The sequence below is a fragment of the Ursus arctos genome, unplaced genomic scaffold, assembly GCF_023065955.2.
Source record: "Ursus arctos isolate Adak ecotype North America unplaced genomic scaffold, UrsArc2.0 scaffold_27, whole genome shotgun sequence".
Taxonomy (NCBI): Eukaryota; Metazoa; Chordata; class Mammalia; order Carnivora; family Ursidae; genus Ursus; species Ursus arctos.
The window spans coordinates 13,393,353-13,421,167 of record NW_026622952.1 but is presented as its reverse complement, the minus strand read 5'-3'; the positions used below and the strand labels follow the sequence as shown (position 1 = coordinate 13,421,167).

Here is a 27,815-nt window from a genome sequence, read left to right as displayed (position 1 = left end):
AAAGGACAAAAAACACCAATAGGAAAGTGATTATATAAAATATAGTATACTCATCATATAAAATGGTAGGTAGCTATAAAAAAACGAGACAGACCAATATATACTGACATGGAAAGTTCTTCATGACATTAAGTGACAAGAGTTGGTTGTAGAAAATTGCATGTAGCATGATCTAATTCACTTTAACAAATAGGAATGAATGTGTAGTTATATATGCAAAGGCACGTAAGTGCTCAAGGAATGACTAGAGAACTTTAAGTCACGTATTCAATAGGAGCTACCTCCTGGAAAGGGAATGGTAATGAGATGTATGAAAATGGGAATATAGGGAACTTCTGTGTTTTAACTTAAATGTTTTATAAACAAAATACATTCAGTATTATTCATGTATCAAACTAAGAGAAGCAGTGAATACAGAGGCTTAGCAGGATTCACAGAAGGGGTTAACTGATTATCTGCTGGTGATTTTTATTTTCTTTTTTTCACCTCTCCAGATTTTCTAGTTCTTCTACGATATTTCTTCTAATTATTAACAGTTATTTTTAGTACAAAAAAGTCAATTAAAGGCCAGATGGTGAACTGGTTCAAGTGATATTAACTATGGTTTACCAAACGCAGTGTCAGAGTATGGGTTTTGATAGCGAAGTTGCATGTGCTACATAAAAAGGTATTAAAATCAAATTCCAACATCCTCAAAAACTAAAAGTGTCAAGGTAATTAAGTAAATAAAAGTATATATATATATATATATATATATATATATATCTTTGTAATATTCAGTACGAAGGGATTTATTATTTAAAAAATAACAGAAACACCATCAAAATACAAAGTGCATAGTTGCCTAGTGGAGTTGGTCTCCTTTATTATATTATTTTTCCCTACTTTCATGGAACCCAGAGTGTTTCATTTTCACTACCACTAGTGATACCACTAATACCATTTATCAATGCGTGTAAGAGTTTCTTGTAAAGATAGGTAAGGACAATTTGTAAAAATAACTATGCTTCCTTCATTCACAAGAAAGAATTCTGGTAATATATGAAGATTTTCTATCACACACTTTATCATCATACAACTACCAGACTGTTACTTGTATCAAATCAGCACCCCTTACATTTTCCAAACATACTGCTGAAATAAATAAAGAGATTAGAAAACAGAGCAGTAACACAGTTTTTTAAAGCAATCTTAAAGGAAACTAACTTATAATTCTATTCTATGATGTACTCACTCAGGCTCTCAGAAGACTCAACTTATTAAACTGCACAAGGCTGTTTTAAGATGTCAGCTGTTGAACAAATGGGTAAGTTTTACTTTTGAGATTAGAATAATCTGTAAACTGAAGTACTGGTCGCCACTATTTTCAGAAATGAAACCCAGCTCCCCTCTTATAATACAGCAAGACACACACAATTCCTCTGGAAATTGCCAGTTTAACTAAAAAGACCTTTCTTTTTTGTTTTGGCCATTGATTTCTTGCTGGTGTCAGCTACAGTCTCATGGTCTTTGGCAAACCACTCAGGTAATTTTCTCTTTAAGGTTACAGATGCAGGCTGTAGGAAGAAACAGAATAAGAAATATCTGTAATGTTGAAAATGTAGTTCAGTTGTAAAAAGTAGCACAGGTTACTGTATATACACCCACCACCCTTCCCTTGCTGAATAAAACAAAATATTGAGAGCCACAGAATTTATTTCTGGATCAAAAAGTAAATAAAAGAGGAACAAAAGTCGCTATATCATTTCTTTAGGCAATTACCTGCCATCTTGTAATCTGTTCGCAGGCACTCAAGTGTACACAGTCACTTAAGAAGGAAAGAACTGGATGCTATTTCAGAGTTATGTCTCACATGTATTCGGTTTGGGTTGACCAAAATGGTTAATTTAATGTTCTGAGGAAGGCACCTGCTTAGGTGCGCACACACGCACATATATACACCCACACATATACACACACACACAGACACACACAGAATCATATTAGGCATTCGAAAAAGCATAGACTTTGTGTCTCCAACGGCTACTGACTAGCAGAGTGCTTCAAACACTGTAGGTGCCTTGCAGAGTTGCTGGGACGTAACAGACACTCAAAAAACGTTCACTGAATAAATGAAAAAAATTCCATTTTTTGTCTCAGACTCTTTTGAGAATCTGCTAAAAACTGAAGATCCACTTCTAACTGTACACACACATAATACTTTGCACAGTTTTAGGGGACTGATGCACCAAATGAAGCCTCAGAACCCTAAGTTAAAAGTCCCTGAAAAAAAAATTTTAAGAACCCAGAGGCAGTGGTTATGTATTATACGATCTTCACTTGAAAAAGATAAAACAAGTTTTGAGTTATGTTCCTTAAGCATAAAATGGCATGAATTAGTGTTATCCCAGTTTGACCACAAGAGCCTCAAACTAACGTAATAGACAAATCATTCTAACGCAAGTACACCTTGGAATCCTGCAGAGTTAATTTAGTTATCAGAACTCTCTGAAGGACTATATGATAAATTGACCTCAATCTCAGTTATAATGTGTCTGTTAACTTAAGGTAAAAAGCATAATTTATTCAATTTCAAGAATGAAATTACAATTACTTGCTATGTTCTATTATGTTTTCTATGTTTAAAAATGGTTTCAAAAGATTTAAGGGTGGGAAAAAAGTAAAAGATCCTTAGCAGAAAACTGTGAAACCTTGTATTTAGAAAAGGTAAAAAAACCCCAAAAAAACACTACTAGCTGTTTCGGCTTAATTAAAGAAATCCAATGAAGAAGAAAGAGCTATTCACACTTTAGCAAAAGCTAAAGAGAAAAAACAGGCTAAGGACAGCAAATTTCCTCACAGGGAATAGAAATCCAGGAGAAAAGATTAGATTTATATGCATTGTATGACATGATATTTGACTCAGAAATAATAAATACTGGGGATATAAAATGGCCCAGACACAAGGCATTTGGGCAGACATAAAATTGGTCCAGAAATATTTCTTCTTCCTGTAAGATCTTATTAGCACAATCCCTTGCAGCCTACAGTTGCTTGCAATCAGAGTTTGGACAGTTATGCGCATTTGGAGGAAGGAAATCAGTTATGATAACAAAACCAAAAAGCAAAACAGAGCATGACATCTGAACTCCTGTCAGAGCAGAGGGAAAAACTCTAAGTCTTGTAGCCGAATACCATGGAATAAATAGGGGCTTCCAGACAAGACAGAACTAGGTTTGCGTTCTAATCGAGTCACTTGCTAAATGTACGGCCTTCTGAATGTTATTTCAGCGTCAGCTGCTTCACCCAGAAAATGAGAATAACAGTACATTACATCACTGGATTACCTGGAGGGTCAAATGAGAATATATGCAAACTACCAAAATACATTCTGATTTACTCTTGGCATTCATTAATCAGTAACTAACATCATTTAAAATGTTTTATCTTCTATAATACTTCTACAGAATGTTATCTTCAGTATTTACCATACTACTATAATAATGATCTTGTTTCATTGAGAAAGAGGGAAAATCCTTACTTACACTGAGTGTATTTTTAAGTCTCAACAGTAAGTATCTGGAGAGATTTTAATTATGAGAACTGAGTCACCTAACAGAAACAATACCTTTCAGTGACTACTTCCTTCACCAGCAGACAACTAAAATTCCCAGCAATCACAATAAAATTTTCAGGGGGTATATATATCTTTCTGATACTCCAAATTCTATTAACAAATATTATCATTAAGTTGAAAATACAAAACATTAACTCATTTGTTGAGTATCTGTGAGCATACATATGTAAGCAAATAGAGAAATATGTATGTTATAGTCACATTTAATTTCATCTAAACTAAGACAAATCTAAAAACAGTAATTATCAAGTTGGATGTACTTGTCATGAAAACTACTTTATTAATTTAATTTTACCTGTAAATGAGAATCTGTAAATAAATCTGTTTCTGAATCGCTGGCTGGCTGACTCCAAGAAGTTAGTCTTAGGGAATTTCTGTGACTTTCCTCTTTTGGTGAAAAATCACAAGGATGCTGTGCATCAACCTTTAACATTATTAGAGAACACAAAATAGTTACAGCATGCACTATTTTCTTAGAGAACAACACAAAACAAGAACTATGCCTAAAAAAGGAAGCTTAAGAAAATTCTAATTGTTCCGAAGTACTGAATTTTAACAATAATAATTACAATAATATTACTCATAAGGCATTTTTTTTTCTGAGTATCTCAAAACAGTTTGTGAATGATATTGTACAGTTAATTTATAATGAAACTTAGTGGCAGGGCAGAAAATATCACATACATTTTCCCTTAGGCAGTGAAGAAAAATAAGGAGGAAAAAGGTGATTTGGGGGAGACGGTTCTGGGAAGATGGTTGAAGCAACAGCATAGTTTGTTAATCTTTCTGAAGTCCACCATTAGAACAGAACTGACAGGAAAACCCAAAATCATAATCTACATTTACAATGAAACTAAATTTAAAGGTATCCTTAGGAAATCCAAACTCTGAGCATGTGAGGACAAACCACCAACAGCCATAGGACCTGCTGAGTTCCACGATGCACGAGATTGAAAGCAGAGGCATGCAGTGAGGTACCTAAGAACAAAGAACCCCAAAGTAGCCCACAGGATAGACATCAGCAATCATGGTAGATTAATGTGAAAACAGCATCTGAAAATGGGAGGGCTTCTGCCCAACCCAATAGCAAGTGACTTCTAAGGAGTCTACCACGGTGTCTTCAATGGCTCCTGACCAGCTATAACGCTGCCTTCTGGGAGAACTGCTGGGGTGAAATCAAATCAAGCAGTTCAACTGAAACAGAGACAAAGGGAAGAGTGGCAGAGGAGTCTGTCCCATAAACTAAGTTTCCATATTTTGAACAATTACATAAAATACCAGAAGAGAAAGCTCTGTGAACTTGGGGAAAACTACCTTGAAACATGCTTTCTTTTCAAAGTGTAGGAAAACTAATTTCACATGAAAACAAACAATAGGAAAGTATTGGTCAAATGTGACACCAGAAGACTTGCTAAGATACAGAATAAAACTGCAACCTCTTAAAATGAGTTGAAAAACATTAAGAAAATTATTCAAAACATGAAAGAACATCATAAATCAAAATCAGAAAAACTCAAAATGAAGGAGAAAAGCTCAGTTAAGAATCAGAAGCAAAAGGAAAAATGTATAGAAGTGAATACTAAACTATAAGGAATATAGCAATAAACGTAAGATTCTGTCCAGAGAAATGGGAGGTGAAAAAGAAGAAGATGAAGAAGAAAATTTTAAATTAAAGAGAAATGAAGAACTAGAAAGAATTCATGGAAAGTGATAAATATTGCAGCTAGGAAAAGAAGATCCAACATAGAGATAGTAGAAGTACCTGAAAAAGAAATACAAAGTAATGGGACAAATACTAAAAAGTATTTAAGACGACTTTCTAGGAAAAAAAAGAAAAAAAAAAAGATGTCCTTAAAGAACCCACTGTGTACCTGCATATTTTGAATCAGAACTACCAATATCAAGACAGAATCTTTCTTCATTAAACACAGGCGTAACTGAGCTTCTATCTTAATAGCAATCACAACAGATGTAAAACTAACGATGCATCAACAAAGAATTTGTTTTGACATTATTCTTTATCAGAAGCCTCGTATTCATCCGATGAAACAGACTAAGAGATACAATCCAGGTAGTAGAGAAGATGAATGTTAACAGGACAGATCTGAAACCAGCCCTCCAACACACTACACTATTCAGAGCAGCCTTCTCTACTTGCCAGGCAGATGAAAGAAAAATACTTTGGCTGGCTCACTCATCTCTTAATCTGCTTCCTAGCCCCATTATCCTTGTTCCCCAAATGGGGGGGGGGGCGCTAAATCCAATAGGCTCAGCATGACTTCTACCCATCCACCCACCCCACCCCCAAAATCTCCCCACTCTGTTGTCAGCATCCGATGTTATTTTAATAAGGGAAAAACCAAATGCTAATATGTGATTAAAATAATATTTCATATAAATGTGCATCAATAATCAAGAAAAAATAACAAGCTTCACCTTTTCCTTTACTGATAGGTAGAAGTTGGGAAAAAAACAAGGTTTTAGGCACCTGGTATAGATTTCAGAAATAAAAGGCTAGGAACAGAAGCCAAATTTCACTACCACCACCCAACATATATTTTCATTAATACCCTTCTCACAGCTACTTCAATTGTCTAAATAATGTGAAGAATTCCAATTAATCAAATTTCATTAGGTTATCTAGGACATGTCTATATACAAACCTAACTGGAGTACAGAATTTAAAAAGACCAGTTCTTCTTACTTTTAAGCTATTGAGAAAATGGGTTTAACTCCTAGAAATCCAATAAAGACTACCTGGGACCTGGAATGGAATCCCTAATGCACAATACGAGCAAACACTTACTACATGCTCAATTTATGTTCTAGAAACTAAAATAATTTTTTAGCTAATTATTAGTTTTCACAACTTTCATCATGGAGTTATATAATTTTAGACCTAGAAGATACTGAAGGTTAAGTTTTCAAATTTATACAATAGAACAATTATCAAAGAATAGTTATTTCATACAACATGCAGAGAAATAATTTCCAAAGCATTTAATTTTAATAAAACTAAAATAATACTAACTTCATGGTCTTTCTCAGAAATATATATGGTATATACTCAGGACCACGAGCAACAATTATCCTTGTACACCTGAGAGATTCAGTATGACAGGAACAGAGCATGATGAATGACAGAATGATAGACAAACTAGTTTTGGGGGTATTTATAATGGAATTCGTTTTCATTTTCATAAACTACATAAATTGCCATATGCTCAAAGCCAATATTAACTATGTCTATGAAAGAAAAAGAATTTCCAGGCTATATATATAATCAGTATGTGGTAGAGGTAATATTTAGGCTGACATTCCACACAAAAAGCTAAATAGATGGGCTACATTTCCCTTTTTCTGTTGTTTAAAAAAAAAAAATCACTTTTCTCAGGTAAGATTTATGAAAAACTAAGGAAATAGAGCACAGATTTTAAAAAGTAACTTGTATCAGAATTTATAACAGTTTAAAAAATACAGCATTTTAGTATTAGAATATGCAAACTGAATCAACCGACAATGTATGAAAATTCTACATATAATTAACACCTTGGTATTAGCACCTATTTCTTCCCTGCTTCTCTTAGAACTTGAACAGCTCTCTTCAGAGTTGGGGAAATATCTCTTTCTGTTGGAAGCACATGAAAGCTGGTCTAACAGTCTGTTGTCACAGTCTTTTTCCAGGATCTCAATCACCATGTGGATAAGGAACGTGTCAATGTTTTCAGGAACCAGCTTTCTAATTAGTTTAATTTTATTTATATCTGTAAAGGATGAAAAAAATAGTAAGAGTTAAAAATAAATTACACAGAACATTTTAGAAAACCTATGAGCTGGAAATAGTGAAATATTTTGTAGAAAGGAAGGAGGAAGGTGTCCAAAGAAAAATTCCTCTTTCGAATGCCTATAGCCCTACAAACGGAAATGAAGTAAAGCATGGTCCCCCCTCACCCCTGCACCAGCTGCAGCCCTTGCCTCCAAGACTTAAAGTCAGGTCAATGCCATGGACTCTGCATAAATTATGTTTCAAACTGCTTTTTGGGGGTGCCCTGAGAACCAAAACCACCCTTCACAGAATTGTTTCTAAAGGCATCATGCTTCAAATTCCAAATATCTATTACAATTATTTTTTAATGAACTTATTCTTAAAATAGAAGCTAGTCACATACTTGTAAATAAGATGCTAATAAAAAAAGATCTTTTCAATGGATATTGTAGCATAACATGTCAATTATTTAAAATGCGTATTAACTAAATGAGTTTTCTGGGAAAGAAATCTCTTACTTTTACAATCAAGGAATTTTTAATTTGTGTAACTCAACAGAACCGATTCAGACTGTGTGTCTTCACACCTTTTACAAATTATTTAGCCATCTCCTACAGACCACTAGTTATGTTTCAAACACTTGCAACAACACATTCATCTGTAATGCTCTAGAGTATCATAAAACTAAGCAGCTTAGAATCTATTCACTCATGTTCATGTAATTATAAAACCAGTTTCAAACATTTCTGACACCCAATTCAAATTAACGATGAGAATCCAAGTATTTCTAAATGCTACCCTGGAAGGGTGGTCTTTCAATTATTCCATTTTTCAAGGTTTATATTCTCCTTTCTTCCGAAGATCTTATTTTGCTACTCCTGAACTTCAAAAAAAACCTGCAGTTAAAAAAACAACAACAGTGGGTATTTGGGTGGCTCAGGGTCCTGGGATCAAGCCCCACGTGGGCCTCCCTGCTCAGCGGGGAGCCTGCTTCTCCCTCTCTCTCTCCTTTTGCCCCTCCCCCGCCTGTGCTCTCTCACAGGCACTCTATGCCAAATAATTTTTTTTTTTTTTAAAGATCCCAGGACTCTGGGACCATGACCTGAGCCAAAGGCAGACACTTACCCAACTGAGCCACCCAGATGTCCCAATAAATAAAAATCTTAAAAAAACAACAAAACAAAACTAAACAACAACAAACACCAGCAAGAGAAGATTACCCAGCTAATAAGAAACTAGGACCATAGGGTATCTAACTATTCAGCCTGTACTCTTTGTTACTCTAAAGGGTTAAGATGTAAAACTGATTCTATTCAAAATCCTGGAAAGATAAGATCACCTCTAAATGTAATAAAATTAGCAATATGACTACCATATCTGTCAACCAACTAAAATTCTATTCGTCCTTCAGTCGTTGTGCCATCCAAATACCACAGAAATTTGGCCAATTTTACTACTTCAACAATTTCTTAATGGCTGAGGCATCTTCTTTTGTATGTGTCTACCAAAACTTACTTTGAGTTTCCTTTCAATTGTCTTCAATTTTTCTCTGAAAACAAAACGTTCCAAAGAACATTATATTACACATTTTCTTCCACATTTCTAGATCTTTAGAAGTGGGATTGCTAGTTCAAAGGTTAAAGACATTTTATGTTTTGACAGGTATTGCCAAACCACCTCTATTATGGTGCTCGCTGATACAATGAGCACTAACCACATGGAGCCACTAAGCACCTGAAATGTGGCCAGTATGGCCAAGGAACTCAATTCATTTACGGAACCCTAATTAATTTAAAATTAAATTTAAAAAATGATACTTGATTCTGTGATTGGAAAAATTTTAAGTATGTTTGGAACACACTGAATATCTTCATCTACTTTATTCAACTGTAAATTCAATGAAAGTTAAATACTAGTCAAGTGTTTTCTATTAAAATTTAGCATCGGAATTGAGGTATGTTGTAAATGTTAGTACAAAAAAACACACAAAATATCTCATTAATAATTTTATATTAATTATGTTGAAATGATAACATTTTTAATATATTGGGTTAATTAAATTATATCATTAGAATTAATTACGTCTGTTTATTTTTGGTTTTTTAATTTGCTTTTTTTTAATTTTAGATTTTTAAATTTATTTTTATTTAGGTAGAAAGCACATGCATGCACTCGAGCTGGATAGGAGGGAGAGAGAGAGGGAGAGAGAATCTTAAGCAGAGTCCACACTGAGCATGGAGCCAATGCGGGGCTCGATCCCAGGACCCTGAGATCATGACCTGGGAGGAAACCAAGAGCTGGACGCTTAAATGACTCAACTTACCCAAGAACCCCTATTTTTTTTACTTTTTAATGTGGCTAATAGAAAATTTAAAATCGCATACTGTGGATAACATAGAGACTTGTTGAATCTATGCTGTACATCTGAAACTAATCTAACATTGTGTGTCAACTACACTTCAATAAAAGAATTTGTTTTAATTTAAAAATAAAATAAAATTGCATATATGGTTCATATCATATTTCTTCTTGGATAATGCTGCTCTAGAAAAACCATACAAATTTTCCTGTACTCTAGCCAAGTAATACAACTACATCATATTATATTCATTTTCCTCTATGCGTATTTAAACACTGGATAAATAAGCTATACACCCTTAATTTCATCATACTATAAATGTACACTTTACAAGCCAATTTTTTTGAAACACAGTTCAATAATCTTGAACTATCATAGCATCATGGGTTCAATGATTTATTTTGAAAGGAAAAACATATTTTATTCCATCAAAACAATCTGTTTCTAAAATTATAATGTCTTCTTTTCATAAAATTATGATGTATAACATCTGCTTATGGTTTTAAACCACTGTTAATGATTTAATAAATGTACAAAGTTATTGTACTATAATTTGAATATAATTTTCAGATATAATTAGAAAATCCATATATTCACTTACACATTTCTGTAAATCCTTTATATTTTTACCTTAAAATCATCCTAAAATATATATGTGCAAAAAAGGGGTATCTAGCATTAAAGATACATCTGATTCTGTCCTAACTTTCCAGGCAAGTAAGTGCTGAAAATTTCTATTAGAGAATAGTGAACATTGGCTGCATTTCTCCAGTGCTTTAAAAGAGATCATATTACTCCTATTTTTGTGGCAGGTCCCTTGGAAGCCACCCTTAATTTTCCAGTTACATGCACATAAAGAATGGAAGAATGAAATCATTCAAAATATTACCCAGATACCTCATTAAATGCCTTGCTTAATTTATTATTAAGCATAGTTAGAATCTCAACTCCATAAAAGCAGCTTAAAATTATATAAACACGGATAAGCTAAAAGGTTAAAAAGTTACAGAATTCCTTTAAATATTAAATTACAAGGACAAAACCTACTTAGCAAATAAGACAGCATGAAAATAATACATATGATTTCTCAATTCACAAATAACCCTATTTTCAGGTGTAAGATTATGCCATAACAAAACATAGAAAATTGTCAACTCAGAATTTTACAAAATTTAAATGCGAAACTTGTTCATTAAAACACCAAATTATGGGATACGGCTACAATTAAATAAAAAAATGAAAATAACATATCTGAATCATTAACGTAATAAGTACACCTTCATTTCTTTTTATAATTTATAACTCAACAATATTTTCTCTAATAGGAGAACAAACAGTATTTTATCAAGGAAAAACAAGAATTCGAAAGTAAAATTTCACATCAGTAAATGTTATCTTACACACTATAAACGTACAATCAAAAGAAAATTTAGAGCTCATAGTTCCCATAATCTTAACTTTCTCAATTTTTGCTTTGGAAGTAAACTACAATAATATATTTTCTCATTTTGTATGTATAACCTACATACAGTGTGGTGACAGAAAGATGAATTGTTTAATAAGTATATTTAAAAGTGTTCGCCCTTCTTTAGAATTTCAATTTAGTATTTATCTCTAAATGAAAATTTATTTGCTATATTCAGTATATAATGGTAAAGATAAATGTTTTAAATAATGTTTTAGTCACTAATGATTATAGATGCTTCTCTTATCTCTCTGATATTTGTTGAATCAGGCTGTGCAATTTTATATTCACATTTATATATTGTTTGACTTTAAAACTTCTTAATTTAAAAAGTTGTCTAACATCAGAAATTAAAATTACTAAACTCAGAATTTAAAGGAGACTAGATAGAGAATATTTAAAGGCATTACACATATAAATATGTTAAACTGAATATAATTAAGTATATTTATTTTGCCCATCATTTAGCAGTTTATAAACCCCAATCCTATATCAGGATTAGAAACTGCATATTTCGAGGTGCCTGACCAACTCCTGATTTCGGCTCAGGTCATGATCTCGGGGTCCTGGGATCGAGCCCCACCTTGGGCAAGCCCCACCTTGGGCTCCCCGGCAGCTTGGAGTCTGCTTAGAATTCTCTCTCTCCCTCTGCTCCACTCGCTTGCGCGCTTTCTCTCACTCGCGCTTTCTCTCACTCTCGCTCTCTTTCACTCTCTAAATAAATAAAACCTTAAACTAAAAAAAGAACTTGCATATTTCTTTCTTTAAATAGTTGGCAGTACACTTTAACATGGTATAGTAAAAAAGAAAAACTTGCTCAGTCATTAATCTTGATGTGATATTAAAACAATCTGCAAGTCTCTAGGCCTCAAATTCCTCTCTGAAACAGGGCAGGATTGGGAAAGTGAAAATTTAATGATTTCCAATTTCCTTTCCAAATCTAAAATCCTGTAACTTTACAACTATATGATTTGGAAAGCGACTTAGCAATACCTGGATTCTTCACCATAGCCAAATAAAATAGATGCGGTCAATAATTGGGTAAATAATAGAATCTTAAATCTTCCTCTACCATTTTCTCCTGCCAATAATGAACTGAAATTAGAACATCTATTTTATGTCACTCAAGAATATTTGCCCAAGAATTCTTCAGTACTTGGAAAAAAAAAAAAAAAGACAATTATAACCAGACTGAATTATTAAAGTTCTAAGGTTCTATAAAGTTGTTTTGAAATCTCCCTTCTTGTATACTTTTTTATTAACTTATTTTCTTCATTAGCTACTAAAAAGGATAGAGTATAAAAGTAATCATATTTAGAGGGTATTTTTAAGAAGCCATAAGATCTTACCATCTACTTCTTCCTTCATCATCATTATAATCACCATCACTGCCATCACCACCATCTATGAAACACTTACAAGTGCAAGAGCATTCTGTGCAGTATCTAATTATTTCTCACAGTTTTGTAAGAAGAGGCAATATTATCCTGCCCTGTTTTAGAGATGAGGAAACTGAGGCTTGTGGAGATTGGGTAATTTGCCCAAGGTCACTTAGCTTTGAAGTGGTACAGCCTATATTGAAATAAATCAGCTGTTATCAGAGCCTTTGCTCTTACCAACCAGGCTACCACATCCGTCAGTCTTCAGGATTTAAGGAAGACAGCCAATAATAGTCAATAGGGGTTTAAAAAAAAAAAAGGAAAAAAGCTGCACAATCTCAGGGAATACTGCCTACTATCCAACAGCTCATCAAAAGACATACCTTTCTTTAAGTGCTGAGAGATTTTACATAAAGGAAAAAAATAATACCAGAAGTATTAAAATCAAGATGGCATCTGAGTCTGACTTTCTCTAAAATACTATTTTACTTTGCACTGAAGAAAGAGAGATTTTATATCATCACAATTCTAACCCTACAGAATAATTACTGTTTTCCTTTCTCTGCCTTAATTTCTAGTTAGGTGGCTGCTGGAGTTAGAAAGACTGGAATGGGACCAGGACAGCTGCTTAGCTTTCTCATAAGAGGACTCACAGCTAAGTTACCTTGGATGTTTCATCACAGTCCAGGGTGTGGCCCTAAGGTTTTCAGATTTAGAAACCTAATTTAACTTTAATAGAGCCACATTAACCGTGTTCACAGATTGTCAATTCACTGATTTACAATTATCTCATAGATAAGTATCCAGATTAGCATGACTAGTGCACACTTTCGCTATAGACAGATCTACATGAGAAATCAAATTATAACCAGAAGGCGAGGATGTACTATAGAAGCAGAATTAGTTGTTATTGTCCTCAAATAAGTTCTTGGCATAACTTATCAACAGGCACTTAGTATACATGAAGTCTCATTGGCCAGGATTTTTCTTTTAAATAATTAGTAGTACAACTTTAATATTGTATAATAAACAGAAAAAATTTTAGGTGTACCTGGCTGGCTGAGTTAGGAGAGCATGGGACTCTTGAGTTGTGAGTTTGAGCCCCACAGAGAGAGAAGGCAGAGAGATTACTTTGGGAAAAAAAAAAAAGAAAGAAAGAAATTTGAATAAATAAGTAAACAATGACCAATGGAACTGATGAAGGTGTTCTTTCTTTAGACCTCAATCAAGTCTTCCTGAAGCCTAGAATTAATGCTGTCTTTTTCAATATATGTTTTTTAAAGATTTTCTTTATTTATTTAGAGAGAGAGAGCACAAGCAGGGGGAGGGGCAAAAGGAAAGGGAGAGAGAGACTCTCAAGCAGACTCTGTGCTGAGCGAGGACCCCAACTCTTTGCTCAAGCTCATGACCCTGAGCTCATGACCTGAGGTGGTCGATTAAGAGATGACCCAGCTCCCTGGGGAGCCACCCAGGCACCCAATGCTATCTTTTAAGGTGACTTTAATATTTTTGTTCTGACCAATTTAGTACAGTATTGATTGTACTTTCAGAGGGTGATCTTATTTCCCTTATTTCTAAATTTCTGGGGGAACTGCCTAGTTGTTCCCAAGTGGGAAAGAATTTGAGTTAATAAAAATTGAAGTATTTTAATTGCAGTTCTGGAGATAAGGCTTTTTGTATGTCTACTGCTCTGTCCTAGGAGTCTGACAATTTACTGAGTTGTAACACATCTAGTTTGTACATTTATGGGGAAAAAACCCACTGAGGTACCTCATCCTTAATTCTGTAAAAAATAGATAATCTAAAACTTTCTGCAGGGCAGGCAAAGGGGCTCAATCTCCATGAGCACAGCTGAGGTTCTGCAGCAAAGTGACAATAGGAAGCCCTTCTACAAGGGGGCCGAGAGACCGAGGACCATCCCTTCAGCATCACAGCGACTGAGACCACTGACTGTACTGGTTAGAAAGACTATTTAAGTGAGGCCAATGACAAGGAATCTGTAGGATTTAGGGGAAAATGAAAAGTCAGTAAGCTATGGGAAATGAATAGAGGAAAAAATTTGTTTTTTTTAAGAGGTGAGGTAGAATTAGAGAAGGATGAAAGCCCATTGTTTGGGCATGGGAGTGGAAGTCATAATCTAAAGCTAAAAAGGAAAACAGGAATTTCTCAGACTCAGACTTTCCTCTGAGTGATAGTGGGAGGAAAGATTGTTTTTCAAAAGCACTATAAAAAGCATTACAAAAGTAAAGTTTCCATCATAGCACAAGGGGTTAATGCTGGTAAAGTGAAAAATACTCATGGATTGCTTGTTTACTTCCTCTGGGTTCAATGACTCAAGTCATTAAGGCTACAGACTAGGGTCAGAGCGATCACCTGAGTTGATGGGAGGGTTTCGGATAACATCAGCAATAATCTTCTGAACCTCTGGAGTCAGGCCTGCTCGTTCCATATCAAGGGGGCAGCCAGCTTTCACCGCTTGGGTTAAGTGCATCCCAACTGCTGTGAGGGGCATAATCCTGTCTTCAGCTATACTTATCTAGAAAAACAGGAGCAAAGCCACCAGTGAGGTCTTAAAAGTTTGCACTGTACCATACGTAAATAAAATGTCCAAAACCAAAGTCAATGTTCACTGAAAAATAAACACGCACTAAGCCTTCACTTAGAATTTTTATTTTTACTATTTCTTTAAAACTATCCACATTACAGATCTGCACAGTTTCTACCTTTCATACTTATTACAGTGAATAAAACAAAATCATCCAGCTTTAGTTAAGAACTCAATCCTCATCCCTCTGTAATTATTCACTTTAAAAACCTATTCGTGGCAGAGAGTAATCATTCTGTGTAAGTCTAATAACTGCCACAGCCTTTTGAAAATATAGCAAATTGTAATCCAATATTCTATATAATTGAACTAACACATGGTACTTTAGTTATGTGAATTTCCAAGAAGACAAATCCTAAAACGCTTAGTGATAATGTAAGGCTCCAGATGCATTCTATAAAAGGTTCTTGAGAAAACTTTAACAGGGTGTTTTATACTGGCTCTATTCATAAAATAATAACCACAATTTAGCAAGGCCTGTCATCTCTTGCCTAGCATTAAACTTAACATGAATTGTTTTAAATTTAGGACAGTGTTACATATTTATGTAGCTTTTTAAACAAATGTAGCTCCAAATCCATTTAAGATGTATATTAGATAAAACATTCTTTTAAACACTCAGAAAGTTTACTCAGCTTTAAATTATTTCATGAAATTCTAATATATCTTGGAAGTCTGAATTTGGACGGTATTTATGTGACTGTTGATACTTTCACAGAACAGAGCACTTAAAAGCAACATTTTCAGCCTTCGAAGGTGGGTTTTAAGTTACTTTCATTAAATGTCTATCCTTTTCTACTCCACAGTATGCACCATGTGTGCACATAATATCAGGGTTATTTGATACCAGGCATCAAATTACCTAGAACTAATTGTATTATTGCTCCTGATTAATTAGTCCTTAGGCATGTTTAATTTTGTGGTTAACTGGCACAGACCCTCGCAGACCCTTGGGAGGAACAGATAATTATATCATGATATTACATAATAATATACCGAAAAATAATAGCAAAAGATATCAATGGAAACATACCACTCCACATTTTTAACCACAAATACATAATACAATATATGAAACGACATATCATGTCTGAGTATTAGAATGTATTTTATTCAGAAAATTTGGAGGCTATACCAAATTTTCTTAGAACTATATTCAGTTATATCATATATATATATGGTCAAATTACATACTTATAAGCATATTCAACACATACATGTAAGTTACTATTTAAGAAACTGAACTTAAAATTTCTATTTATCATATAATTCACTTCAAAAATAGTACAATGGAATTTTTTGGTTTCTTCTGTAATGGCTTTTGTACTTTTAATTTCAAAAATCTATTTAATTAGAACATCTATTAAGTGATGAGGACAAGCTATAAATTCTTTCTTATTTATACTGGATTTTAACCAGAATAAGAAGTATAATATAGCCTAGTGAATAGAGACACAGAGAACAGGAAAAGCAGGCACTGGACCATATAGTCTTTTCCAAATCAATTTAATGACAGAGAGGATAGGAATTCAAATTACTTAAACCTAGCTGGATGGCTAATTCTGTCCTTATTCCACTAAGATATACTCTTCATTTTGTATATTAAAAACCTCAACAGTCTTAAGGACTGAGTCCAGAACAGTGAAGAAATATTAAGTGTGGCCATTTTCCACAGTAATTAAGATTTTTTTTCAAAGACCATCAGGCATGGTTTAAAAAATAGAATAATAGTAGAGAAGCCAGAGTGAAAAGCAAACTGTTTTTTAAAAACTTATGTCCAGCTTCTTGGACATCCTTCCAGAGACAGTCTATAAATTTTTTGTATATATACACAAAAACATGTTAATATATAAGCTTGCATATATACACACATATTCATGTTTTTCATACTGCTCTCTGTCTTCCCTTTCTTTACTTTAATGTATCTTGGAGATTATTTCTTATCAGTATATATGCTACTAGTTTTTAAACTATTAATCTCAGTTAAAAAAAAAATAGAGTCTTAAAATATGGCTGCTCTAATATCCCTAAGCTGTAAATATGTTCGACAGTACCGCTGATACAACCTCTACAAAACAACCATGGTCAAAGTACACTTACTCTTTTTAATTAATTGACAAAGGTAGGCTTGGCAGAACAGGAAAATTCTAGTCTAAGATTAAATATAAAATGAAACAATATAAAATACTGCAAGATTAGAAGAAATTTATCCCAAGTCACAACTTTACCATTTGAAAAGCTGATAAAACACATGTTTAGATAAATCTGAAAATCCCCTGTAACTTGAAAGTAAAACACTTACCAAAGACATCTTCTTTTCTTGGAATAAATAATATGTGATGGCCACAGGTTGTGAAAGGGAGCATGCTTCATTTTTCACCACCATACTCTTCCTTTGTTCTTCCTGAGGTTTTGTCCTTGAAAAGAGGTCTGTCTACAAAATTTTAAATGTAATATAAATGATCAATAATAATATCAATATAATGATAGAGTATCAGTATGATCGTTAGGCATGAGGGGAAAAAAACACAAAATAAAACTTCTAAGGAACAGTCAAAAATTCCCCTTTTATGAAGAGCTGAGAAAGGTTCTGTTTTTGTTTTGTTTTCTTTTTGCTTTTCTTTTTGTTTTTTTTTACAGAGTGAACTAGAAAGGTAAACTAAGGCTGGAGGGAATGAGTTTTTAAGTAAAATATTTGTAATAGCAAACATGGTTATAAAACTAGAATTTCTAGTCTCCCCTTTAGCCAATAAAGAGGGAATAAAAAATGAACTATAATGTTGACCACTCTGACTCTAAATTAGTCCCTTAATCTCTGGAAGTGATTGTATGAATGAATAAACCAAATTAATATTCAAATTTAGATACCATAGTCACAAATTCTGCTAACATTTCATAAGTAAATATATCATCATTATATACATATAGTTTGAGAAGATACATATAAACTGTGGCTCTAAACTTGAAGCATTATGTAAACTCTTAAATATGGTTCCTTAGGAGACGTTTAAAAGAGAAAAATCGAAGAAAGGATTGAAAAATGAGATTAATGAAGAAATACTGGAATTTTTTAAAAGCCTGAAATAAAGGTAAAGACCAAGTGGGAGTTACGACAGAATTATATGATGTATGATTCACACAGATGTATGAATAGTTTCCCCCATGCCAACTTTACCTTTCCAAACATAAGCATCAATACTAAATTAAAAGAATTAATCCAACAGACCTTGGCTTATAGTAACTCATAGCAATCTATTTCTACCCTAAATAAATAAGTGAGTGTATAGATTAGTTCAGACACCTGGGACAACACAGTTTGGTGAACAGAAAAGCCAGACAATATCACAAGACCTAAAGTCATTGTTTCTAGGCACCTCTAGATTTTCAAGGAAGAATATTTTTTATTAAATGAAGTGTTTCTATCTGAGACCTTAACACGGTCAAATCTGGCCCTAAATTCCTAGCGAATGCTTAATATCAGACTCCATTAGCCTGATTCCTCAGTCTGCCAGTGTAGGCTATAGCTGGAGGCAACAATAGGACACCCCGATTCCAAGGTCTTAGAAATGTGACCACTGTGAATTATACTGGCAAATCCATGAAGATTTTATTATTTATGGGACAAAATCATGATACCATCTGTGAACGTGAGACTAAAGGGTTTAGGAACATCCAAAACACTAAGCAAAGTACTATGAGGGCAGTAATCTCAAGAAGGAAGGGCTAGACTGTAATTCTAATAATTAAGCAAAAGTCTAATCAAATCATGCTCTATGTAAATAAAAGACTATATGAACAGAGAGTGATCAATTATGGAAACATAAATAGGAAAGGCAGAAGGACCAAAGGAGGCAATATCTATCCAAGCACCGTTCAGATGAGAAGACGTCTTGGCTAACTAGATTTGAATATTACAGTTTCCCTGACAAGTAATGTAGGACAATGCTAACCTGCCATGATGCTGACAGACTACTTCTGATATTATCAGAATTCCCCTTGTGATATTCCAGGCTTGCTAAGCAACTATCACATAAGCCAGCTTCCCATATACCTTCTTCTTCAATAGGAGAGGAAAACACACTGGTTGGATCAGGTGAAACTTCCCAGTTAACATTTCTCACTATAAATCAATGAATTTGCATTCCGGTGTAACCATTCATATTTACATATGCACACATGTATACATAAAACCAAGCTCAGAGAGGAGGATAATGCAAATCTACTCCCCAAAACACAACTAACTATTCTGTGACAAGACATATCGGACTTTTAATAAGATTACAAGGATGAGGACTGAATCCATGCCCTAGACCATGGCAAATGCCAAAGTGTGAGTAGCCAGCTAGGCTTCCCCAGAAAATACGTGCTCCGTTTTGATGCATATTTTCTAAAAACTACAATACACAGCTATTCTAAGCTTTTAAACAGAAACAGTGTGGCACCCAGGCAGCCCTTAAGCAAATATCTTGAAAGCTTAATGAAAGTGGTGAATAACAAAACTGGGTTAATAAACATTCAAGTTTATTAATTAATTTATTTACTTAATATGTTGTTTCAATTTACAAAATAGTCCAGGCACAATTCCTAACCACAGAAATTAGCAGTCATTTTCTGTAACCAGAAAGTTCAAAAAGGTTTCAAACCTATCCTTTGGAGCATTTATCTTTTGCCCTATTTCGGTTTCTTCTCCTGAAGAGAGGCTGGGAGGGATACTTCTTTCATTATTAAATAATACCACTAATTCATGAAATAAGATCCTACAGCAAAGTGTCCAAAGAGAAAAAAACGTATTCAATTACTACTGGTAACTATGATACTCTTTATCAAACTGTTAAGAAATTCTCATCTCATTTTCAAAATTTCCAATATGAAACATGAGTAGTTTTCACATAATGACTTATATAAGAGCATGAAAAAGAAATGTAAAGTCGCCAAAGATATTCTATATCGCAAGAGGGAAATATTACATACAAAAAGCAGAATGATTTTTAAAGTGGGATCCAAATGTGCCTGTCCAAAGCTCACAGGAGATCCTTAGAAGTGAAAACAACCTCTCAATAGTGCCTTCCATATTTTTAACTCTTCCAACTTTTTATATACACCCCTTATCTTTTATCTTTCTTTTTATAAATATTTATTTATTTATTTATTTATTTATTTATTTATTTATTTATTTATCTGAGAGAGAGAGCATGTGTGAGCAGGGAAAGGGACAAAGGGAGATGGGGAGAGAGAGAGAGAGAAAGAATCCCAAGCAGACTCCCCGCTGAGTGCACAGACCAACACAGGGCTCGATCCCAGGGCCCCAAGATCATGACCTGAGTCAAAATAAAGAGTTGGATGTTTAACCAACTGAGCCAACCAGGCATCCCTATCTTTTGTCTTTCTATTTCATCTACTATTTCCTTAATATGGGGAAGGAAAGTATCTTTTCCATTGTGTAGGTGAGGAAATGGAAACCCAAAAAAGTTAAAGAACACATTCGGAGTCAGGCTCCCTGCTCGTTCTCTCTCTCTCAAATAAAAACAATCTTTTTTTTTTTTTTTTAAAGGTGGGGTGCCTAGGTGGCTCAGTTGGTTAAGCATCTGCCTTCAGCTCAGGTCATGATCACAGGGTCCTGGGATTGAGCCCCACACAGAGCTCCCTGCTGAGCAGGGAGTCTGCTTCTCTCTCTCCATCTGCCCCTGCCCCCAGCCTCTCCCAAATATATAAAATCTTAAATTTAAAAAAAAAAAAAAAGAACACATTTGGCTGCCCAGGTAGACTATGGTGGAATTAAATTCCTGATTGCCTGATTCTGACTTTCTACCATCTCACAATGCCTCACTTTCTATGTTGGAGTACACAAAGTAATAGAGTCTGCATGTGGAGTTTAAAGAAAGAAACCCAAAGGATCCTTGTGGAAACGGCCATTTATGGTGGAGCAAGAAGTAATAAAAGGATAGGAAGAAAACGCTATTAAGACCGAAGAGAAGAACATATATTCTACTTAATATCAACAGACAGCATGACTAAAAGGAGAGGGTAATTAGGGAATAAAATAATACAAAAAAGAAAGTGGCTGAGCTCTGTGCCAACTGATAGGAAGAATAACTTTGCAGCTTTAATTTCTATCTCCATTTGAAAGTAAAATAATTTATCTAAATTTACCTAAATTTATCTAATTTACCTAAAACACAGCACTTTTTCAAATTTAAAGGTAAAATCACTCAACAGAATAGAAAGATGTGAGCAGCCTGGACAAATACTTAAGTATCATCTTAAAAATTAGGTAACTAACATATTTTGTAAGATTTACTACAGGACAATCTGAATCGATTTTCTAAGTGTCCAGTGTGGAAATGAAAATATAGTTGACCCTTGAACAACATAGTTTGAACTGGCCAGATGCACTTATAAGCAGATTTTTTTTCAATAAATATAGTACAGTGCTATAAATGTATTTTCTCTTCCTTATGATTTTGTTTTGTTTCCAGTTTTCATTTAAATTCTAATTAGTTAACATATGGTGTAATATTGGTTTCAGGAGTAGAATTTAGTGATTCATCGCATACATCCAACACCCAGTGTCATCACAAAGGTGCCCTCCTTAACACCCATCACCCATTTAAAGCCCACCTACCTCCCCTTTATCAATCCCTTATGATTTTTTTTAAAAAAAGATTTATTTATTTGAAAGAGAGAGAGTATGCACAAGCGGGGGAGAGGGGCGGAGGGAGAGGGAGAGAGAGATTCTCAAGCAGATTCCTAGCTGAGCACGGAGCCCACGGCAGGGCTTGATCTCATGACCCTGAGATCATGACTGAAGCTGAAATCAATTGTTGGACACTCCAGGTGAGCCACCCAGGTGCCCCTTCCTTATGATTTTCTTAATAACATTTTCTTTTCACTAGCTCACTTTATTATAAGAATATAGTATATAGAAGGCACCTGGGTGGCTCAGTCAGTTAAGCATCTGCCTTCAGCTCAGGTCATGATCTCAGGATCCTGGGATTGAGCCCTGAGTCAGGCTCCCTGCTCAGTGGGCAGCCCGCTTCTCCCTCTCTCTCTGCCCTTCCCCCCACCCCCACTTGTGCTATCGGTCTCAAATAAGTAAATAAAATCTTTAAAAAAAAAAGAATACAGTAAACAAAATATATAACATACAAAATATGTGTTAATCAACTGTATGTATTCTCAGTAAGGCTTCCAGTCAACAGCGGGCTATTAGTAGTTAAGTTTTTGGGGATTCAAAAGTTACACATGGATTTTTGGCGGTGTGGGGGTTGGCGCCCCTAACCTCCCACATTGTTCAAGGGTCAACTGTAAAGGGAGAAAATGTTGCTTTTGAAAGGTGTTTTTGAAATCATCAAAAAATATGTATTCTCTCACAGTTCCTGCAAACCACAGTATTTTACCTGAACGCTATTTATTTGACAGAAATGTTTGATGACTTCCAACAGAGGGGTCAACATGTTAGCTTTGCCTTCAGACACACCATCGATCCTTTTCACATTTTCAAATGTAGTAGGTCTGTCATTTAAAAAAATTAAAAAGTCAAGAAACCACTAAAACATTATCACTCCAGCAATACAGCTGATGTTTAGCTTTATATTAACACCCAATAAACATATATTTTTCTAACAACCAGAAACAATGTGTAATACGAGTAATGCGTTTTACGATGTCTCTCTTTGTTTTCCACCATCTAAAGATTTATTTTCTTAGCAATTTATGAATAAAAATACCACCACCATTATCACCACAAAAACACAGTACTAACTGGTAAACAGGCCATTAACATGAAGAAACAGGCTAATGTTCTACTCTATTATTGACCTTATTGCTATTATTATTTTTACAGATATAAAAAAGCTATGAGGCTCTGAGGACAACCAACAGGCTAAGAAACTCAAAAGAAAATGTCATTCATTATTTACAAAGTATTTACCTGTAACAATAAACTTGCTAACTACTTTAGGCTTTTAACTCAGTATTACTTATTGTGTCCAGTACCCAAGAGACTGTATGATGTCTACTTGCTAAAAATCTGCCAATCTAATTATTACTCCTTTTCCTTTAGATGTCTTCACTAAATACTCAAGTGTGGTTTTTGAATACTTTTAATAAAATAATTATTTTAAATATAAGCACTATATTATTAAAATTTCTACACTAAAGTAACAGCTTTTGGATGAAATATAATGACAAAAATAATTTTTTAAAAGAAATTATAAACGATGAATACAACTATCAAAGAAGTGTTCTTTTTTTAAAGACAGAATTTTTTTTGAAAGATCTTATTTATTTATTTATTTATTTATTTATCAGAATGAGAGAGAGAGAGACAGAGAGAGAGAGCACAACAAGGGGAGCAGCAGGCAGAGGGAGAAACAGGCTCCCCGCTGAGCAAGGAGCCCGATGTCGGATTCGTGGGATCATGACCTGAGCTGAAGGCAGACGCTTAACCCACTGAGCCACCCAGGCGTCCCACAAACAACTATTCTTGGGAAGTAACTTCTTCTAAATATTTACTGACCACCTCGTGTTTATTAGGCATCGTGCTAGGTGCTTTGGAAGACACAAAATGATTAGGAAAACAGTATCTTTATTCACAGAGTTTAACATCTGGAAGATATAACAAATGTACACCAATAATAACAAAAAATAACTAAAGCATTATCTGTGAAGTGTCACAGAAGCATCTTCTAAATTGACATTTTAAAGTCCTTTATGAATTCCAGAGAAAGGAATTACTTTGCTACTAAGAGCATGAAAGACTTCATTGAGAAAATAATTAATAAAGCCAGATCTTGAAGGATTTCCTAGCAGGAGTTTTGAGAAATCAAGGAAATTATAAGGCAGAAGCAACACTGTAAATAAATACATGGAATTTGAAAGGAGGTCTTCAACAAATGGTCAGATAAACCATTCAAAATTCTGTGACACAGATGTAAAAGCATGTTTAAGTCCACAAATGGAGGGCCCTGAATTATAAGCTAAAGAAGTTAAGACAGTGGTGAACTAGTTAAACAGAAGCACGACCTGAGAAAGAAAGACTGATTTGGTTTCATATATCAGATGAAACAGAGATGGAGAAATGAAGGAAAGACTAACTAGTTAAGAGGCTTTTGCAACAATCCAGGGGCAATGGTCTGAACTAACAGGGTTCACAAAAAAAGAGAGAGGACAGCATACACAGATACATAAGGAACACTGAAATGAAAAAGTCTCAAAACTACTTAAGTAAGAGTAAGACGGGGGATCCATGCTACAGGAGTGAAAATAACACCAGGATTTTTAAACATGTGTCATTGAGAAGATGAAGGTATGAATTGACAAAAATAAGAAATTCAGAAAGAAGAGTTTTGGTAGTTGCACGAAATGCACGCATGGAGAGTTTGTGGATAATGAGTGAGATTTTATATATACCGAACGTGATGGCTGAAAACAGCTGGTTTTCATTCACGTAGAAATGTGGGTATGCAGCTCAGTGGAGAGATGGTGGGCCGTAGCATGGGAGACCGGGGCGTCACCTCACAGATAGGACGGCTGGACCCTAAGTCGTACTGTCACTGAACAATCTACATTACAAATCTATTATGTTAGAAGGCAGTAAGTTAGAACACATGCAGACAGACAGCTTACCTCATTTTGGCCATATCCAATAGTATCTTATTTGTTGCCAGAATGGCTGGAGGAATATCCATTTTATTGGCTTGTTTCTGCCTGGCTTCGACCAATTCGACGTACAGCACAGTCTGAACAAAGAACAAAGAAACAACTCTATGTTTGTTTGGTTTTTTTTTTAATCTACTTAGGAAAATCCAGTCCTTTATTTTTAGAGCTTCAGCTATTACATTTTCCCTTAGGATGAAAAATTAACTGTATCTCAGGCTCACAGCTAAAGAACAATTTTTAAAATACTGGCAACAAAATTTTAAGCATGCATATAATCACAACTGGCCTTTCAAATACTGCCTTTTCACAAAAGCCGTACCTGAGTCTCCTGCTCTTGAGCTGAAATAACAGGTTCTGAGGACTTGTAAAATTTTCCTGGTGGATGTACCATGATTCTAAAATATTTAAAAGAAAATAAATAGTAAAGGCTTTTCTTTCTCCATGTTCACTTTTTATTGTACCCCCAAAATGCAAATATTGTTCCAAGTCAATAGTAACATTTATTCTTCATCATACCAGTAAAATAATTGTGATTTATAGGACAGCCTAGATTTTAAACGATTGCAATCAAAGCATTCATTACAATGGTAAAGTTAAAACTGTAATCTGAATTCATCAGAATGTAGTATACTTAAAAATACCATTTGCCCCATCCTCGTTCTCAACCAAATTCTTCAAAATACTCCTTATCCATTCCGAAGATAACTTTTTTTGACCAAGAGAGATACAATCTATGATTCTTTACTGTGACATCACCAATTTTTGGTTGGTGAGGAACATTAGCATGGGATTAATCAAACTGTTCACAATTTTCTTCAAAATCAAACAAAAATAAGCCAAAGAGAATAATTTCTCTTTTGACTCCACAAAAGAAAGATAAAAAACATGCAATTAGCAAACAACATGGAAGATGCTAGGCAGCAAACTAGACAGAAAACCAATTTCTACAATAAGCATTACTCCCTGATAATTATAAAGACGAAAAGATATAAAAATGAAATTGTACAGAACAGCCTATATAAAACATGCCAATGATAAAGCCCTCCTTTGGTAAGGAAAGAGGGGAACATGTCTGATATTTAAGAAATGTTTATAAATTTCTCTACTGCAAGAATTCAAAATCTATAATGTAAAGTAAGATTTTCACAAATATCAAATCCTATCACTAAAATAAGTAGATTTAAACCTGAGAAAAGATAACTCCAGTTCAAAGAATTAGTAGTATCAGGTTACTCAAGATACTTATAAATTTGTTTTAAATAATATAATTATATTAACCTTCATCTTTATTTATAAAAGTCTTTATACTAATGTACTGCTTGCAAAATGGTATTTTAAATTATTTCACAAATAAATTTTATTATCACATATACTGGCAAAATATGGGTAACACAGACCTGAAGCAGAAATATACATGGAAAACATTTAATAAAAAATGTTTTGCCTATGAATGCTATTAAAAGTACACAGAAAAAAAGTCTAAAATAACTATAATGAATATTATCAAAAAGTGGAGATGTTGGGGGCGCCTGGGTGATGCAGTTAGTTAAGCGTCCAACTCTTGGTTTTGGCTCAGGTCGTGATCTCAGGGTTGTGGGATAGAGCCCTGCATCGGGCTCTGCACTGAGCACAGAGTCTGCTAGAGTTTCTCTCTCCCTCTCCCTCTCCCTCTGCCCCTCCCTGCCTCACATTCTCTAATACATAAATAAATCTTTTGGGGAAAAAATGGTGATCTTCTACCCATGAAACAAGAAAAGACTGCTATGTTAAAGAAGAAACAGAACAAGAAATAGTTCTTAGAAATTAAAAATTCAATAACTAAAATTAAAATCTTATTAAATGGAAGGGAATATAAAGTCAAGGAATCCAAGAAAGTAAACAAACAAAAAGAAATTGAAAACAAGAAAAGAAAAATGAGTAATAAGAACCCTAAAAACCAAGCCAAGAAAACAAAAAAGGCAAACTAACATCAAGGAAAATTAAGGTAGTGGTGGCCATAGCCACACATTTGGCTTAGTAGTGTACAATATTTGTGGGTAAGTATAATAATGTAAAAACAAATTGTTAATATGACCAAAACTTTAAATATAATTCTGTTTTGGTCAAGGGCAGGGACTGAAGTAATGGAAATGAGGGAAGGGCATATGGGAGATAAGCCCTAATCTACCATTATAGGTCAATAAAAAAACTTCTAAAGTTGATAGGTCCAAAAAGAGTAATCTAGCATGTCACTTAGAAATATGGAGGCAAGGGCACCTGGGTGGCTCAGTTTGTTAAGTATCCGACTCGATTTTGGCTCAGGTCATGATCGCAGGGTCGTGAGATGGAGCCCCAGGACAGGCTCCCTGCTCAGAGGAGTGTCTGCTTGAGATTCTCTCTCCCTCTGCCCCTCCCCTCTCCTTAAAAAAATGTAGGCAAATATCAATGAGCCCAGCTGAAAGATTTGGGGATGACCACTCCTACAGAACAGAGTAAAGTGGGTTTGGGAAGGATGCGAACTGGCTTGCTTTGTTATATGCCATTAAGTACCAACTGACTTTTAAAATCATGAACATGAATTATTTTAATGAAAATTCAAATGATCTTTAAAATAATAGTTACTGATGTGTAAGCATCGTTCTCACTCCTATACACTAAGCCCATATATTAAAATTCATTTCTGGGGTACTCCACAGGTATGTCAAACCCAGTACGTCTATCACTACACTCCTCATCCCCTAAGTAACCAACCTCAAACCTGGGTTCTTTTTATGCTGCCAGTGAAGGAAATGCCAACACTGTCACCTGCAATCAGACACAAACCAAAGTGTCATGTTCAAGTTCTCCACTTTCCTTAGCCCCCCGGTCTTTTCAATCACTGAGTCCTAACAATTCTAACTCCTTAATATCTTACAGTTCTGTTTCTTTCCATGCCCACTGCCACTTCCCTCGTCTAAGTTTCCATCTTCTCTTGCAAATGCTACTG

General features: G+C 34.5%; 1 protein-coding gene across 7 annotated transcripts in view; it reads right to left on the bottom strand.

Moving 5' to 3' along the window:
• Positions 1-840: 840 nt before the first annotated feature.
• The window catches only part of WRN (WRN RecQ like helicase), a 141,515-nt gene continuing 114,540 nt past the window's right edge, over positions 841-27,815 (bottom strand). For 6 of the 7 annotated variants that reach the window (XM_026508385.4, XM_026508387.4, XM_057303389.1 and 3 more), the window contains 8 exons: positions 25,170-25,245; positions 24,818-24,930; positions 22,588-22,702; positions 17,493-17,624; positions 14,959-15,121; positions 7,166-7,380; positions 3,912-4,040; positions 841-1,556 (listed from right to left, as the gene is read on the bottom strand). In XM_026508385.4, the coding sequence (XP_026364170.2) occupies positions 1,437-1,556; positions 3,912-4,040; positions 7,166-7,380; positions 14,959-15,121; positions 17,493-17,624; positions 22,588-22,702; positions 24,818-24,930; positions 25,170-25,245 (1,063 nt within the window). In that variant the 3' untranslated portion in view covers positions 841-1,436. Of the gene's footprint in view, positions 1,557-3,911; positions 4,041-7,165; positions 7,381-14,958; positions 15,122-17,492; positions 17,625-22,587; positions 22,703-24,817; positions 24,931-25,169; positions 25,246-27,815 lie in introns of those variants that run through there. The other variant, XM_057303390.1, reaches the window with a different exon arrangement.